Here is a 19,521-nt window from a genome sequence, read left to right as displayed (position 1 = left end):
CACCCTTCATCGAGTTTCATTTTCAATTACCTTCATATACTGAAGATCAACTTAGTATATACTAAGCAAGAATTTCAACAGGCTGCACTCACACAACCGCACAAGGTATAGGGTATTGTTCGATTAGTAGTGTTGTCTTTAAGTTTCATAGTAAAACACATTAAGGACAGAGATCCTACGTGGGGAGCATGTACCTAGTGACTCCCGTTGTTGACTTAACAATTGGCACTCTTATTTATGACGTCAGCAATCCCCCGAGGCTCTTGCCATGAGCTGTCTAGGCTATGGAAGCCCCTTGAGTTCACCAACTCTGAACTTGTTTAGTCAAGGCCGTATCACAGTGGAGGTTCCTTCCGCCCTTCAGAGAAAGGCACCTCCCTCCTCAATTGATGCCTGTTCCTTCGCTGGGGTCTTGTTCACCAGGATTAAACCACATATTTTTGATATTCATTGCTCAGTATGAAGTAGTACAGGCTGAGCATTCCTAATCTGTAAATCCAAATCCAAAATGCTCCAAAATCTCAAACTTCCCAAGTGCCAACGTGATGTCACAATTTTAACCACCTGACCTCATGGATAGGTCAGTTAACACACAGGTACACGAAATGCATGAACACTCCTTCAGGCTATAGACATAAGTTTCATCTGAAGTATAAATGAGTTTCTCTAGGTTTAGGTACCATTCTCAACACATTTCATTTTTTGTGTTATTATAATATGTAAAGAAGAAAAATCCAAGATCTGGTATAGGGCATTTTGGATAGGTATTTCAGGTATTCAACCTATATGACAGTGTTTTAATTTACATTTTACTGAATGCCATGATTTTTGAATTGTCTATTCACATCTTTTGCTTTAATTTTCTATAGGTTTTTACTTATTCTCATTAATCCATAGTTAACATGTTCTCAATGCTAACCTGCTGTCAGTAATATGCATTACATATGTCTTCTAACAGACTGTCTGCTGCATATATTGTTTTTTGTAAGGGAAGTTTTATAAAAGCAACAGTAGGTTAATATATCAATCTTTTCAATTTTTAGCCTGTATTTAAACCTTGACTAAGAAATATTTCCCAGCAAATGTTAACGAGAGAAACTCTGAAACTTTTTAAAGAGAATCTGTCAGGCCGGCGCCGTGGCTCACTAGGCTAATCCTCCGCCTTGCGGCGCCAGCACACTGGGTTCTAGTCCCGGTCGGGGCACCGGATTCTGTCCTGGTTGCCCCTCTTCCAGGCCAGCTCTCTGCTGTGGCCAGGGAGTGCAGTGGAGGATGGCCCAAGTGCTTGGGCCCTGCACCCCATGGGAGACCAGGAGAAGCACCTGGCTCCTGCCATTGGATCAGCACGGTGCGCTGGCCGCAGCGCGCAGGCCGCGGGCGGCCATTGGAGGGTGAACCAAGGGCAAAGGAAGACCTTTCTCTCTGTCTCTCTCTCTCACTGTCCACTCTGTCAAAAAAAAAAAAAAAAAAAAAAAGAGAATCTGTCATGTTTTACTTCTTAGCTTATGTTTTTAACCATAAAGCCATATAAAGACAAAATGTATAATGCAAAACTTTATAGATTTTTTTCATAAGTAACAACCATGCCAAATATTATGGTTTTCCTACTGATTTACAATGTACCTGCATCATGTACCAAACTCCTATATATAGCGTTTACTCCATTCTAGTCTGCCAAGCTCATTCTTGTAAATAACACTGCATTTTATTCTTCAACAGAATCATCTTGGTAATTGGCATCTTACTAATTAATGAAGCTAAGATTAGATTATCGATTTTTTAACACAAATACCAAGAAATAGAGAGAACGAAAGAAAGAGAGAGAGAGGGAGAGGGAAAAGGTGAGAGTGAGACAACAGGGAGAAGCTATAGGGATTTTAACACAAATCAGACTGATTTTAAACATTTGGGAAGACTTATTCTCACATTAGAGAACTGAATCTTCCTATCCAAGTATAGTAGTTCTAAATTCTCTATTTACTTCTTCTGTAAAGCTATTACAAGTATTTCTTTCCTGAGAATTTCTACTTTTTCATTTGTTTTATGCTTATTTGTAAGTGTTCCCTGATGCACACTTATGGCCATTTAAATATCTGTCAAATAAGGGCCAGTGCTGTGGTTTAGCTGCCACCTGCAGCACTAGCACCCCATGTAAGTGCTAATTCGAGTCCTGGTTGTTCCACTTCAGATTCAGCTCCCTGCTAAAGTGCCTAGCAAACAGTGAAAGATGGCACAAGTCTGTGGGCCTGCCACCCGTGTGGGAGCCTTGGATAAACCTCCTGGCTCCTGGCTTTGGCCTGGTCTAGCCCTGTCATTGTGGCCATTTGGAGAGTGAACAGCAGACAGAAGTTCTCTCCCTCTGTCTCTCCTTCTCTTTCTATAACTCTGCCTTAAAAATAAATAAATAATCATTAAAAAAGTCAAATAATATCACCATATCTGTCAATTAGATTGTCTTTTTTCATTGAACAAGAAATTTTCTTGATTCTTGGCATGCTAACTTGTGATAGAAACTTGGGCATTTTCAGTACTATGAGAGTCTAGTTATTATTTAAACCAATTTCAGCTGATTTCCTCTGATAGTTCCATCAGGGAAAAAGGGGGTGGTGTCTTATTTCTGCTCATACAAGTCATAATTCTGAAAGATACAATCCCAAATGCTGTAATTTTGAATGCTGAAATCCAGAAAGACCAAACCCTAAAGTCTAAAATCCTACCAAAACAACAATCTCAAAAGATTAAAATCCAGAATACTAGAATCCTGAAAACCACAATTCCCACTGAGGGGGGAAAAAAAAGGCCATCTGAGAGGGGTAACACAGCAAATTCTGGAGAAGGAATTAGTGTTTTCAACTGTATATGGGGATAGTGGCCAAATCATTCAATCATTTATTAATTCTGTCCCTTCACACACACCACTATGTTCGCCTTACAGAAACATTCTTTGTCACAGAATAAAAAGAATTCAAAAAGCTCAGTGACCATCTCAATCAAGGACACTTGCTAATATAGAGGTTCCTCCACTGTTACAGCACACATTAATTGATGAACTATTCTGGGTTAGAGATTTGACTGTCAAAGATAGTCTTCTCATATTTACCACTAAATATAACAGAAAAACCAGCATATGCTTCACCTTGGCTAAGGCATAGCAGTTCCAAAATTGTCCTCACTGTATTTTATTAAATATATAAAAATCATGCCCTGTTGCCTTTAACAGTTCTAGAACTTATCTATTGCTTATGTATTAATGAAAGGAAAAAAGCATAATGACAAATGAGGTGCAATCAAAACTTCCTAAAATGGATTTCCAGGTGTTACCAATAAAATGTGCTTTTTTCATTCAGCCCAACATTTTGGTGGAAATTTCAGATAAGTGGATTGGCCATACAATATGGCAACAATGAATGGCAACTTGTTTAAAACTGTATCATTTGTTTGCCTCAGCATTCCTTCCAGCTGATGAATTCTACAAGTTCTTAATGAATTAGGCCACACTTATCTAAAGAAGCCATTGTAATTTAAAAATATTTTTAATGACTGTATCATAAAATAAAACTTTATATGACTACACTTTTGAATTGTAAGAATGATGACTAAGGGAAAGGAAAGTAAAAACATTTTTTTAGTCCTTTGGAGATTTTCCTGTGAAATCTATTAATGCAATGATGATTAAGCCTCTAAATCACATGTAAAAGATACAGTATTAAGTTGCCTGATTTTTACAAGCTCTGTACAGATAGCCTGAATAGTCCTAATTCGACTTTTTTATGCTGCAAAAGTGATGAAATCCTGTACCAATTGTACTTTGAATTTGTATTTTGATCTTCTTCAGGCTAGTGATATGTGATATAATTCTGTCAATGCAGTGTTGTGGTAGAAAGCCACAGCTCCCTGTCAGCCAGGAAGGTAACTAGCGAATACTCTACAGTGCATAGATGTTTCCTGACTTATAATGAGATTACATCCTGACACACTCAGCACAAGTTAAATATATCATTAAGACAAAAAGGCACTTAATATCCCAATACACTCACCAAAAAAGAAAAAATACTAAGTCAAACAACTTTAAATTGAGGACCATTTGTACTATGTTGTTAAGCTATGATGTTCAGTAGGTTGGATACATCAAATGCATTTTTGACTTACAATATTTTCAACTTACAACAGATTTATCTATACATGACCCTATAATTAGTTGATGACTATCTGTACTCACATTGGCTTCCTTCTCTTTCTCTCCCCTGCCTCACTTCCCAGTCCCCTGCTGAGGCTCCTTAGAGAAACGACTTAAAGAAATGACATGCCTTGGAACGCTTTTCAGGGTCTGTTTATAAAGATGTCCAAAGGAAGATATGAAGTAGCTTTCAAATGAGGACAAATTTCTTCTAAGGGAATTGGATTTTTTTCCATAACCATTGGTTTTACCATCATGGTACATCATTTCATATATGAGGGTACTTCAAAACTTCATTGAAAATGGAACTATAAGATAGGTTTGTTCTGATGCAAAATATTTTTGAAATTCATGCATTTGGGGTCAGTGCTGTGGTGCAGTAGTTAAAGCCATAGCTTGCAGCACTGGCATCCCATATGGGCACTGGTTTGTTTCCCAGCTTCTCCACTTCCAATCCAGCTTTCTGCTAACACGCCTGAGAAAGCAGCAAAGGATCGTTCAAGTCCTTGGGCCCCTGTACCTACCTATGCGGGTGACCTGGAGGAAGCTCCTGGCTCCTGACTTTAACCTGGCCTAGCTTGGTCATTGTGGCCATTTGGGGAGTGAAACAGCAGATGGAAGAACTACGTCTTTCCTTCTCTCTTGGTAATACTGCCTTTCAAATAAATAAATAAATCTTAAAAAAAAAAAGAAATTCATGCATTCAAAGAGTATTCAAAAAGTTGTGGCAAATGTGTATTATGGAAAAAATGCATGGATTTCAAAATATTTCAGACCAAACTACAAGGGAACTTCAAAATGTTCATGAAAAATGCATTAAAGCTTATATTAGTGTAAGAAAATTTAAATCCATATATAGTTTTTTTAAAGATTTATTTATTTATTTGAAAGGCAGATTTAGAGAGAGGCAGAGGCACTGAGAGAGAGAGAGCAGTCTTCTATCCACTGGGTTTACTCCTCAAATGGCTGCAATGGCTGCAGCTGGGCCAATCCAAAGCTAGGAGCATGGAGCTTCTTCCAAGTTTCTCAAGTGGGTATGGGGACATAAGGACTTTGGATATCTTCTGCTGCTTTCCCAGGCACATTAGTAGGGAGCTGGATCAGAAGTAGAGCAGTGTGGGCTTAAACCGGAGCCCATTTGGGATACTGGAAGAGCAGGTAGAGGCTTTACCCAATACCCCGTAGTGCTGACCACCATGGATAGTTTTTGATAGAGTTTCCATGAACTTTCAGAAAACCCTTTATGCACGATTTTCAAAATGTTTTTTATATAAACTTCTAATTTCATTTTCCATGAACTTATTTAAGTACCCTGTATTAAAGTTACATCCTCTTCAGTTTCTTATCATCCCAACAGATTTATATTACAAAAAGCCATTGATAGAAGCTTAATAAAATGAAGAGAAAAAAAAACACTCATGGGAAAAGTTATGACATTATCAGTTCTTCCAAAGAAAAAAACATTTTTGAAAATACCGAAGTTGTTTCCGGAGTTGTTCAATTTCTACATTCTGTTCAGTCATAGTCTTCAGAAAGTGTTGGTTAGTCTGCCGTAGGAAAAAAAAAAAAGCAGTTATTAACAGAATGTTTAAGAATTATAGCTTCAAAGATTGACTGTAGCTTAAATAAGTAACATATAAACAGAAAAAAACATGAAGTGAGATTCATGATAATGATTAGATATATTTGAGGGTAAAATATAACCGTGGGGCCTTTCCTTGTCTTTACTACCTCAGTGGAGAGATGCATCAAACTACCTACAGCTGCATTTCTGGGATCTATGGCTCTCTTTGGCTATCTAAATGTCCTTTGTTCATTTACCTGTTTGCACAGAAGGCTACATGTATGATAGAATTAATGGCCCACTCTGCTTTGGAGCAGCCTATTTGGAGGGAATTGGTATATAAACAACTCCCTTGTCACATGGGTGGAATAACTCAGGTCTGTGTTCTATACTGGCTTTCAGAGGTCATTAGTGGGATTAGGGTTCAAGTACTCAGAGTGTTAATGTGCTTGACTTTTAGAAACCCTTTTGTTGGCTGCCATTTCTTTCCTGCTTGGTCTCACTTCCCACTGCTCTATCTGTGCTCCCTAAGTACTGCTTCCTAAACAAATAACATGTTTTGGAATCTTTTCCTCAAGTTTGGCTTATGGAGAGATCCAAAGTAAGATAGGAAATTGTAATCTAAGTGTAGAAAATCTTCTGCTAAGGGGACTGATTTTTTTTTTTTTTGTAAGTACTGATTTTACCATGCTGGTACAAATTCTTTATCCCTTTGCAGATATATTATAGTTACCTCCTGACTTACAATCTTTTTTAAAAAAATGATTGATCAATTTATCTGAAGAGAGAGAGAGAGAGAGAGAGAGAGAGCGAGCTCATCCACTAGTTCATGTCCCAAATAGTTGCAACAGCCAGAGCTGGGCCAGGCCAAAGCCAGGAGCCAGGAAATCCATCTAGGTCTCCAACGTGGGTGGCAAGGACTCAAGTACCTGAGCCATTATCTGCTGCCTCCCAGGCACATTATCAGAGAGATGAGTTGGAAGCAGAGGAGTCAGGACCCAAACCAGCCCCTCATATGGGATGTAGGCATCCCGAGCAGTCTTAACCTTAAGGATCACAACATACACCCTGAGGGAGAAGCCTTGCTTTCCATCTCCATCTGTCCCAATAGATGGTGCTCACATTTCTCCAGCTAAAGTTACTAAATCAGCTTTCACTGTGCTTCTCTCATGCTCTATCCAATTTCATTTACTTTACATTCTTTTAAATTTTGAGATATAGGAGACAACCCTTCCATTTGCTGATTCACTCCCCCAAATGTCTGCAATAACCAAAACTCAGCCCAAAGCCAAGAACCAGGAACTCAGGCCAGGTCTCTCACAGGGATAGTGGGGACCCAAGTACTTTGAGCCATCACCTGGTGCTTCCCAGGGTGAGCATTAGCAGAAAGCTAGATTCATGAATGAAGGAGGACTCCAGTGCAGACATTCTGATATGGGGAACAGACATCCCAAGTAGCATGTTTAACTGCTAAGCCAAAAGCCTGCCCCTAGCTTCATATTTTCAATATACTATTATATTTCTCTTTGCCTGGTCTTCATCTCACAACATGTTCTGTGGCCCACTCACTGTCAGGCAGAATTAACCACTTCCTTTTTGTATTTTAGTAAAATTTTATACATACCTTTACAGTGCAAATGCATTAAACTAAAGTTTATATATTTCTGGCTACACTAAGAAGGCTGTAGTATCAGCCTCTCCCAGAACTCTTTAAGTGCCTGGTCCATGATTTAATACATTTAGGCACCTATAACTTTGAGGAATGAATGAGTGAATGCCTTTACTGAGACATGAAAGAAAGCCTAAGATTTTATCTTTATGATTATTTGGGAAAAATAAATTGCTAAAGACCAGAATTTAGTATGTAATTCATAGACCACAGTTTAAGAGACCAATCACAATCACAAAAAGGTAGAAAGAATAATAAGTATAATACTACACAAGAAGAGTTAAGAAATCAAACAAAACAACTAGTAGTAACATTGGGTACTGGGGTAATGTGATATGGTGATAATGTAATGGGGGTTATAATTTTCAGCCCTCCTCAGATTTCATGGAGAGAAAGGGGCTGAAGGCTGAGTTGATCACTAATGGAAAATGATTTAAAGCATTCATGCCAAAATACTGAAATATCCCTAAGAACCTAAGTGGATGGGGTTTAGAGTGCCTGAGGATTGCTGAACACATGGAGATACCAGGAGGATAATGGTTCTGGAAGAGGCTGTATACCTGTATCCCCGTATCTTGTCCAATGTATTTTTCTATTGGGCTGTTCATCTGTGCTTCTTGTGTATGCTTTAAAATGCTGGCAAATGTGAAAAAAAGCACATTTCTCAGTTCTATGAACCAGTCTTGTAAATGATCAGAATGGGGGAGAAGGTCCCAGGAACCCTCACTTTTCATCTGGTTAGAATTTCTGGAAGCCTAGATATGTGATTGGCATTTGAATGGGGGGGCAGTCTTGTGAAAATTAAGCCCATAATTTGTGAGCTCTGATCAATTCCAAGTAGAATGTGACAGAATTGAATTAATCATAGGACACCCAGTGGTATCCACTGTAGAACTGGTCAGTACGAGGGAAAATATACACAACCAGTTACAGAAGTGTTTTGTGTTGAATGTGATATGAACAGCAAAGAAAAAAGGTTATTTTTTGTTAAGTTATGAACATGAATTTCGGGAGATATAATCATTGTACACAAATAATTTAAAGATTGTCTTGAGCTTGCTCAGTATTGCTCCAAAAGGAAAAACTATGTATGAGTGGGAAGAAATCCAATGACAGATTTTAGCTTTTTAATGATCAGAGTTCAAAGGAAGAGGCTCTTTTGGGAAGTGATATAATCTCTTAAAGGGGATATTCAAAGCAAAGGCAAGATGATCACCTCCTAACAGAGGATAGCTGTTATTTGGGGGGAACAGATGACCTTTAGTATCTTTTCAAATTCTCCTATGAAGCTGGATCAACAATTTTTTTTTTTTAATCTAGAAGCGTGTTATTTAAGGTACACAAATTTCATATATATAAATTCAGGAACATAGTGATTCTCACCCTACCATCACTCCTGCCCCCAGATTAACAATTTCAACCCAAATTGATTTACATCTCTGACTTCTTTTTTTTTTTTTTTTTTTTTGACAGGCAGAGTGGACAGTGAGAGAGAGAGAGAGACAGAGAGAAAGGTCTTCCTTTTGCCGTTGGTTCACCCTCCAATGGCCACCGCGGCTGGCACGCTGCGCTGATCCGAAGGCAGGAGCCAGGTGCTTATCCTGGTCTCCCATGGGGTGCAGGGCCCAAGCACTTGGGCCATCCTCCACTGCACTCCCGGGCCACAGCAGAGAGCTGGCCTGGAAGAGTGGCGACCGGGACAGAATCCGACGCCCTGACCGGGACTAGAACCCGGTGTGCCGGCGCCGCAAGGCGGAGGATTAGCCTACTGAGCCGCGGCGCCAGCCACATCTCTGACTTCTAAAATGTATTATCAGTGTTTTATTATATATGAGTATACTACTATTTTGGTATTAGCATAATTAGCACTTGTGTTTTAATTATATCAGATGGCCTCAAATATATTAAAAGAGGGATAAACTGGAATTATGCATTTTAAAAATCTAGTGATGGGAAGCAAGTTAGCTAGCCTAACTTGCCAGCAAACCTAGTAAGAACTCAACAACTATATCTGAATATGGATTTATTTTTCTATACTTGGGATCATAAAAATTTATATAATATATTAATAGGCTAGAATTTGGAGATTCATAAAAGTCTAGGAAAATATTCCTTTTAATTATCATCTATATTAGCACCTTATTTAACACTACTTCCTGTTAGTTCTGCTTTACCAAGAAGACATGTTTTACAGATGATTATGTTTCTTTCACAATTTACAATACTTATGTTAGTGAAAAGATGTTAGTATGCAATTAGTACATATTTTGAGTGATCTTATGGAGATGAGCAAATCGAAAAAAAACAGGATATGATTTCACAGTAAAGAGACCATCTAGGAAGTATGAAATTTCAATTTATCAAAGGGCATAATAACAATAAACTTTTAAAAGATACTTTGATCTTGTTTTTAAAGATGTATTTATTTCCTTAAAAGACATCTAGGAAAGGGAGAGGGAGAGGGAGAAGGAGAAGGAGAGAGAGAGAGGCAGAGGAAAAGAGAGGAAGAGAGGGAGATATTCTATCTGTTGGCTGCAATGGCCAGGGCTGGGCAAAGCCAAATTCAGGAGCTAGAAATCCAGCCAGGTCTCCTACCTGGGTGCAGAGGCTTAAATATCTGGATTTTCTTCCACTGCTTTTGCAGGCATACAGCAAGGAGCTGGGTGGGATATTGAGTGGCTGGGGACTTGAACTGGTGCCATACGGGAAGCCAGCAGTGCAGGTGGCAGCTTAATCTGTTGAGCCACAATGCCAGCCCAAACATAGCTTTTTTTTTTTTTCTAAAAAAAAGATTTTATTTATTTAAAAGGCAGAGTTACAGAGAAAGAAGGAGGGGAGGAAGAGGGAGGGAGGGAGGGAGAGAGAGAGAGAGAGAGAGAGAGAGATCTTAACTTGCAATGCCACACTGCTGGCCCATAAACATAGTTTTATGTACCATTACAGTCAGGGTATTTTATCTGTGATATATTATTAATTTGCATTTATAAAGAAGATTTAATTTTATTGTTATGAGATTTTTTTAGGTGGAATATACTCTTCTAACAAATTTTTAAGTATATAACATATTGTTAATTATTGGTATAACGTTACACAAGATCTCTAGAGGTTATCCATTTTTCATTGACTGAAAATTCACATTAATTTATTAGTAACTCCTCACTATTTCCTAAACCTAGACCCTACTAGCAACCATTCCAATCACAAGTAGAATTATGCAGTGTTTGGCTTTCTGTGACCCATTTATTTCACTTAGAATAGTGTCTTGCAGGTTCACTCATGATGACACATATTGCAAAATTTCCTAATTTTTAAAAAGACTGATGATATTCTTTGTACATATATTTTATCTATTGTCCATTAATGGATATTTAGACTGTTTCCACATTTTGGCTGCTATTAATACTGGTGCAATGAACATAGGAGTGCCAGTAAATCTTCAAGATCCTAATGTCACTTCTTCTAGATAATTACTTGCAAGTGGGACTGCTGGATCATATGGTCACCTTTTTTTTTTAAGGTTTTTGGTTTTTTTTTTTTTTTTTTGGAAAAAGTTCTATACTGCATTCCACATCAGCTGAAACATTTTGTATTCCCACCTGCAGTGTTCCAGGGTTAATATTTGTCTACATCCAAACCAACATACAGTAGCCATCGAACAGGTGTGTGGTGCAGTGGGGATTTGTTTGCATTTTCCAAAAGATTACTGAGTATTTTCTTCATATACCATTTGTCCATTTGTATGTTATCCTTGAAGAGGCATCTCTTTAAGTACTTAGTAAGTTTTAAAATTGATATATTAGTGTTTATTATTGAGTATTAAAAACTCCTTAAATATTTTAGAGATTACTTCCTTACCGAATATATGGTTTGGAAATATATATTTTTTCCCATTCTGCATTCTGCCTCTTCACTGTGCTGATTATCTCCTTTGCGACACAGAAGGTTTTTTGGCTGAGTGAATCCTACTTAATTATTTTTGTTTTTGACACTGTGCTTTTGGTGCCATATCCATGAGATCATTGTATACACTAGTGTCATAAAGGTTTTTCCCTAGGTTTCCTTGTAGGCATTCCACTAGCATAGATCTTAAGATTTTAATCCAATTTGAGTTAAATTTTGTATATGCTAAAGAATAAGGATCCAATTTTACTACTTTAACATAGACATTCAGATTTTCCAACACCGTTTATTGAAAACTAGATCTTTTCCTTCATTGGATTTTCTTCATATCCTTATTGAAGATCAGCTGACAGTGTTTTTATGGTTTAATATTGGGCCCTCCTTCTGTTCCAATGGCCTGTAAGTCTTTATGCTGGTACCATTACTTTTTTCAGAACTGTAGTGTTATATTTATAATATATAATTTTATAATATACACATATTATATATTTTGTTTTAATAAATCTTTTAGTACAGTTTGACTTAAATACTTATCTGAAAGGCAGAGAGACAGGGGAGCTGAAAAGATCTCCCATTTCCTGATTTACTACAAAAATGCCCACAACAGCAAGGGCTGGGCCAGGCTGAAGTAAAGAGCCAGGGATTCAATCTGGCATGTCTCGCATGTGGGCTGCAGGGACCCATCTTCTTGAGTCATCACCTGCTGCTTTGTAGTAAACACATGAGCAAGAAGCTGGAATCCTAAAGGAGTGAAGACTTATAACCAGGCACTCTAAAATGAAGAATCCCAAACATGATCTTAACTGCTGCACAAATACCTGCTTCAAGACTAATATATTTTGAAATGAGGAATTGAGATACTTTCAGCTTTGATACTTTTTCTCAAAATTAATTTTATTATTTTGGGTCTTCTATAATTCCATAAGAATTTCAGGAATTTTTATATTTCTGTAAAAAAATGCTATAGGGATTTTAACAGAGAGTATATTGAATCTGTGGATTTCTTGGGTATATCAATATTTTACCAATATTACCTTTTGCAATCCTTGAGCGTGGTATTTCTTTCCATTATATTCACTGATCTTTGGTTTATCATTCTTTTGCAAACTACAGGTTTTCAAAACTTCTTTCACAATTTTAAAAATAAAATATGCCCTTCATGTCAAAAAATAAAATATCTTTCATTAATGTTTTGAAGTTTTCAGTATACGAGTCTTATCTGCTTAGTTCTGCTTATTCCTACATTTTATTCTGTTTGGTGCTATCATAAATGGGATCATTTTCTTAATTAGTTTTTCAGATAATTTGTTGTTAGTGAACAGAAATGCAAATGATTTTTGAATGTTGATTTCAACTGCAACTCTACTGTTGCTATAATTGTACAGAATTTGTTATTACTTCTAGTTTTCTGTTAGAATTACTAAGGATTTCTATGTATAAAATCATATCACAAGGGCCAGGATTGTGGCAGATAGAGTAAAGCTACTGCCTATGATGCCACCAATCCATTTTGGTGACAATTCTTGTAACAGATTCTCCACTTCCCATCCAGCTCCCTGCTAATGGCCTGGGAAAAGCAGTAGAAAATAGCCCATGTGTTTAGGCCCCTGGCACCCAGAAGCACCTGGATTTGGCCTGGTTCAGTGCTGGCTGTTGCCGCCATCTGGGGAGTGAACCAGCAGATGGAAGTTCTCTCACTCTCTCCCTCTGTAACTCTTTCAAAATAAACAATCTTTTAAAAAATATTCATGTTATGACAAAGAGATAATTTGAATTCTTCTTTCTCAATCTGAATGCCTCATTGTTTTCTTAACTGCTCTTGGTAGGACTTTCAGTATTATGTTGAGTATGAGTGGTAAGAATAGGTATCTTTGCCTTGCTCTTTACCTTAGAGGAAAATCTTTCGTTTTAACATTGAGCATGCTAGCTATTGGGCCTGTCATACATGGTCTTTATTGTGTCAATTTTCAGTTTGTTGACACTTTATACTACTGTCTTTTTTTTTTTTTGACAGGCAGAGTGGACAGTGAGAGAGAGAGACAGAGAGAAAGGTCTTCCTTTACCATTGGTTCACCCTCCAATGGCCGCCGCACTGCGGCCAGTGCACCGCGCTGATCCGATGGCAGGAGCCAGGTCTCCCTGTGGGTGCAGGGCCCAAACACTTGGGCCATCCTCCACTGCACTCCCAGGCCACAGCAGAGAGCTGGCCTGGAAGAGGAGCAACCGGGACAGAATCCAACGCCCTGACTGGGACTAGAACCGGTGTGCCGGCGCCGCAGGCAGAGGATTAGCCTATTGAGCCGTAGTGCCGGCCACTACTGTCATCTTTTTAACATGCTATAGGATTGAGTTTGCTAGCATTTTGTTGAGTATTTTTTGCATGTACATTTATTAGGCATATTGGTAACTGGCCTGTAGTCATCTTTTCTTGTACTGTCTTTGTTTGGCTTTGTATTGTGGTGCATAAAATGAATTTAGGAGTGTTACCTTCATTGGAAGAGCTTCAGCAGGACTGGCATTCACTTTCAAATATTTGGAAGAATTCACCAGTGATGCCATCTGATCTTAGGCCTTTCCTTGTTGGGAGATTTTGTTACTGATTATGTCAACTTACTAGTCAAAGGTTAAGTGCAGACTTACGATTTCCTCATAATATAGCCTTGGTAGGTTATATGTTTCAATGAATTTATTGATTTCTTCTAAATTGTTCATTGTGGATGTCTAGGTATATAATATTTATAGACTTTTTTTATTTAATGAATGCATTTTTACATAAATACAACTTTAGGAATATAGTGGTTCTTTCCCCCATGCCCCTACTCTGTTCCCATTCCATCTCCCATTCTCTCTCCCATCTCCTTCTTCATTGTGGATCATTTTTAGTATGACTTTATATACAGAGGGCCAATTCTATGCTAATCACAGATTTCAACAATTTGCCCTCACGCCCACACACAACATATAGAGTACAGTTTGGGGAGGAATTTGTAGTTGATTCTGATAGAGGTCCTACCTGGAGAGTGGGTGCACAGTTACTACTGTTCCTTTAACAACTAACATAACACTCTTTTATTATGATGTCAGTGATCATCCGAGGCTCTTATCATGGGCTTCCAGGGCTATGGAGGCCTTTTGTGACCATAGACTCCATCAGTGTTTGGACACGGCCATAAGCAAAGAGGACGTTCTCCTCTCCCTTTAGAGAAGAGTGTCTCCTTCTTTGATGACACTTCCTTTCCTCTGTGTAGCATTTATTTTTCCACAGAGTCTTGTCTTTCCATGCCTGAGATGCTCTTGCAGGCCTTACAGCCCGAACAGGAAGCCTTATGGGTTGATTCTGAGGTCAGAGTGTTATTTACTGTGAAAGTCATTCTAGGAGTCTGCTGGGTGGACTGCTTCCCATGTTGGTCCTTCCTTCCTTTTAAACTTAGACCTGTCTATCTGTTGCCTTTAACATTTAATATGTTCATTGTAACAGTGAAGATGGTGTTTATACCACCGATTCTTATGGGTTTGGAACTCCATGATTAGTTCTTAGGCTGTATCCTGAGTGGTAAGTCTACATACCTGTATGCAGAACTATACTATCTTACAGTTTTAGACTACCTCCTCCATCTCTTATTCCCTCCCTTGTTTTTAACTGGGATCTTTTCCCAATTGCTTTAAAATGCATATAATTAATTCTGTGTTACATGGAGAGTTCAGCATATAGTGGGAAGTAGAGAGATGAGAGAGAAAGAAAACAGAGAAAAAAAAAGAACCAACAAAACAAAACAAAAAGGATATACACAGTAAAAAGTAACAATGGTTAACTGTCTCGACGATCAGATCAAGGATTCTTGGGGACATTATTTCTAAAAGTGACTATTTTGCTTCTGTAGCTTTCATTTTAGCTGCACTATTAATTCTCCCAAATCAGGGAGAACATATGGTGTTTGTCTCTTTTTGGACTGGGTTATTTCACTAAGCATGAGGTTTTCCAGCTTGCTCCATTTGTTGCAAAGGACCCGATTTCTTCCTTTTATACTGCTGTGTAGTATTTCATAGTGCACATATCCCACATTTTCTTTATCCAGTCTTCATTGATAGACATTTAGGTTGTTTCCATGTCTTAGCTATTGTCAATTGAGCTGCAATAAACATGGAGATGCAGATAGTTCTTTTGTTTACTGATTTCATTTCCCTTGGCTAAATTCCCAGTAGTGAAATGATTGAGTCATGTGGTAGGAATTCTTTGCCTGTTCCAATGTCTTGAAGGGTTTCCCCTATGCTCTCGATTAATTTGATGGTGTCATGGTGTAGATTTAGATCTTTAATCCATGTGGAGTGGATTTTTGTATAAGGTGTAAGATAGGGGTCTTGTTTCATTCTTCGACATGTGGACATCCAGTTTCCCCAGCACCATTTGTTGAAGAGGCTGTCCCTGTTCCAGAAGTTGGTTTTAACTCCTTTGTCGAATGTGAGTTGGTTACAGATGTTTGGATTGATTTCCAGTGTTTCTATTCTGTTCCATTGGTCTATCCATCTGTTTTTGTACCAGTACCAGGCTGTTTTGATTATAACTGCCCTGTAGTATGTCTTGAAGTATGGAATTGTGATGCCTCCGGCTTTGTTTTTATTATATAGGATTGATTTAGCTATTTGCGGTATCCTGTTCCTCCATATGAATTTCAACATAATTTTTTCTAGGTCTGTGAAGAATGTCTTTGGCATTTTGATTGGTATGGTGTTGAAACTGTAAATTGCTTTCAGAAGAATGGACATTTTGATGGTATTAATTCTTCCAATCCATGAACATGGAAGATTTTTCCATTTTTTGTGTCTTCTATTTCTTTCTTTAAGGTTTTTTAATATTCATCGTAGAGATCTTTGACAACCTTGGTTAAATTTATTCCAAGGTACTTGATTGTTTTTGTGGCTATTGTGAATGGGATTGATCTTATAAGTGCTTTCTTGGCCCCGGCATTGTCTGTGTATACAAAGGCTGTTGATTTTTGTGCATTGACTTTGTATCCTGCTACTTTACCAAACTCTTCTATGAGTTCCAATAGTCTCTTAGAGGAATATTTTGGATCTCCTATATATAGAATCATGTCATCTGCAAATAGGGATAGTTTGACTTCCTCCTTTACAATTTTATCCTTTAATTTCTTTTTTTTTTGCCTGATGGCTCTGGCTAAAACTGGGACTATATTGAATAGCAATGGTGAGAGTGGGCATCCCTGTCTGGTGCCAGTTTTCAACGGAAATGCCTCCAACTTTTCCCCATTCAATATAATGCTGGCCATGGGTTTGTCATAAATTGCCTTAATTGTGTTGAGAAATGTTCCTTCTAAACACAATTTGCTTATAGTTTTCATCATGAAAGGGTGTTGTATTTTGTCAAATGCTTTCTCTGCATCTATTGAGACAATCATATGATTTTTGTTTCTCAATTTGTTAATGTGATGTGTCACACTGATTGATTTTCTAATGTTGAACCATCCTTGCATACCAGGGATAAATCCCACTTGGTCTTGGTTAATGATCTTTCTGATGTGTGGTTGGATTTGGTTGGCCAGGATTTTGTTGAGTATTTTCGCATCTATGTTCATCAGAGAGATAGATCTATAGTTTTCTGTCTCTGTTGCATCTTTTCCGGGTTTAGGAATTAAGGTGATATTGGCTTCACGGAAAGAATTTGGGAGGATTCCCTCTCTTTCAATTGTTTTGAATAATTTGAGAAGAACTGGGATTAGTTGTTCTTTAAATGTCTGATAGAATTCAGCAGTAAAGCCATCTGGTCCTGGGCTCTTCTTTTTCAGTAGTGCGTCTATTACTGATTCCATTTCTTAATGGTTATGGGTTTAGGTTTTCTATGTCTTTTGGCTCAGTTTAAGTGTCCAGGAATCTATCCATTTCTTCTACATTTCCCAGTTTGTTGGTATACAGCTCTTTGTAGTAATTTCTGTTGGTTCTTTTTAGTTCTGTGATGTGTGTCGTTACATTTCAATTACCATCTTCAATTTTACTGATTTGAGTCTTCTCTCTGTTTTTTGGTTAGTTGGGCTAATGGTGTGTCTATTTTGTTTATTTTTTCAAAGAACCAGCTCTTGGTTTTGCTGATCTTTTGGTTTAAATTCTGTTGATTTTTTTCTCTAATCTTTAGTATTTCTTTTCTTCTGCTGGATTTGGGTTTGGTTGGCTGCTGTTTTTCTAGATCCTTGAGTGCATAGAGAAGTCATTTATTTGGTACCTTTCCAGTTTCTTGATATAGGCACAAATTGCTATAAACTTTTCTCTTAGCACTGCTTTTGCTGTATCCCAGAAGTTTTGATAAGCTGTATTGTCATTTTTGTTTCTAGAAATTTTTTGATTTCTCTTTTGATTTCTTCTGTGACCCACTGTTCATTCAGAAACATGTTATTCATTCTCCATGTGTTTGCATATGATGCAGACTCTTTTTTTTTCATTTATTAAACTTTTATTTAATGAATATAAATTTCCAAAGTACTGCTAATGGGTTACAATGGCTTCCCCCCTCCCATAACTTCCCTCCCACCCACAACCCTCCCCTTTCCCGCTCCCTCTCCCCTTCCATTCACATCAAGATTCATTTTCAATTCTCTTTCTATTCAGATGATCAGTTTAGTATATATTAGGTAAAGATTTCAACAGTTTGCCCCATATAGCAACACAAAGTGAAAAAAATACCGTTGGAGTACTAGTTATAGCATTAAATAAGAGTGTACAGCACATTAAAGACAGATATCCTACATAATATTTTTTTAAAATTAATTATTTTTTATTAAACTTTTATTTAATGAATATAAATTTCCAAAGTATAGCTTATGGGTTACAATGGCTTCCCCCTCCCAAAACTTCCCTCCCACCCACAACCCTCCCCTTTCCCGCTCCCTCTCCCCTTCCAATCACATCATGATTCATTTTCAATTCTCTTTATATACAAAACATCAGTTTAGTATAAATTAGGTAACGATTTCAACAGTTTGCCCCCATATAGCAACACAAAGTGAAAAAAAAAATACTGTTGGAGTACTAGTTATAGCATTAAATAAGAGTGTACAGCACATTAAAGGCAGAGATCCTACATAATATTTTTTTAAAAATTAATTATTTTTCTATGCCATTTCCAATTTAACACCAGGTTTTTTTTTTTCATTTCCAATTATCTTTTTATACAGAAGATCGATTCAGTATATAATTAGTAAAGACCTAATCAGTTTGTACCCACACAGAAACACAAAGTGTAAAAATACTGTTTCAGTACTAGTTATAGCATCACTTCACATTAGACAACACATTAAGGACAGATCCCACATGGGATGTAAGTACACAGTGACTCCTGTTGCTGACTTAACAATTTGACACTCCTGTTCATGGCGTCAGTAATCTCCCTGGGCTCTAGTCATGAGTTGCCAGGGCTATGGAAGCCTTTAGAGTTCGCTGACTTTGATCTTATTCCGATAGGGTCATAGTCAAAGTGGAAGTTCTCTCCTCCCTTCGGAGAAAGGTACCTCCTTCTTTGATGGCCCCGTTCTTTCCACTGGGATCTCACTCACAGAGATCTTTCATTTAGGTCTTCTTCTTTTTTTTTTTTCTTTTCCATGGTGTCTTGGCTTTCCATGCCTACAATACTCTCATGGGCTCTTGAACCAGATCCGAATGCCTTAAGGGCTGATTCTGAGGCCAGAGTGTTGTTTAGGACGCCTGCCATTCTATAAGTCTGCTGTGTATCCCATTTCCCATGTTGGATCTTTCTCTCCCTTTTTGATTCTATCAGTTAGTATTAGCAGACACTTGTCTTGTTTGTGTGATCCCTTTGATTCTTAGACCTATCAGAGCCATCGGCTGTGAACTGAAATGAATCACTTGGACTAGTGAGATAGCATTGGTACATGCCACCTTGATGGGACTGTACTGGAATCCCCTGGTACATTTCTTTTTTTTTTTTTTTTTTTTGACAGGCAGAGTGGACAGTGAGAGAGAGAGAGACAGAGAGGAAGTTCTTCCTTTTGCCGTTGGTTCACCCTCCAATGGCCGCCACGGTTGGCGTGCTGCGGCCGGCGCACTGCGCTGATCCGATGGCAGGAGCCAGGGGCTTCTCCTGGTCTCCCATGGGGTGCAGGACCCAAGGACTTGGGCTATCCTCCACTGCACTCCCTGGCCACAGCAGAGAGCTGGTCTGGAAGAGGGGCAACCGGGACAGGA

The 19,521-nt window shown here is 38.1% G+C and overlaps 1 protein-coding gene across 1 annotated transcript in view; it reads right to left on the bottom strand.

Annotated features, from left to right (window-relative positions):
• The window catches only part of SCLT1 (sodium channel and clathrin linker 1), a 308,272-nt gene that overhangs the window by 188,631 nt on the left and 100,120 nt on the right, over nucleotides 1-19,521 (bottom strand). The window contains exon 9 of the mRNA XM_062199088.1: nucleotides 5,654-5,724. Coding sequence (XP_062055072.1) covers nucleotides 5,654-5,724 — 71 coding nt within the window. The remainder of the gene's footprint in view (nucleotides 1-5,653; nucleotides 5,725-19,521) is intronic.

Source organism: Lepus europaeus, chromosome 8 (genome assembly GCF_033115175.1).
Source record: "Lepus europaeus isolate LE1 chromosome 8, mLepTim1.pri, whole genome shotgun sequence".
Lineage (NCBI taxonomy): Eukaryota > Metazoa > Chordata > Mammalia > Lagomorpha > Leporidae > Lepus > Lepus europaeus.
Note: the sequence above shows the minus strand (reverse complement) of the source record. Positions and strands in the feature narration are given on the sequence as shown.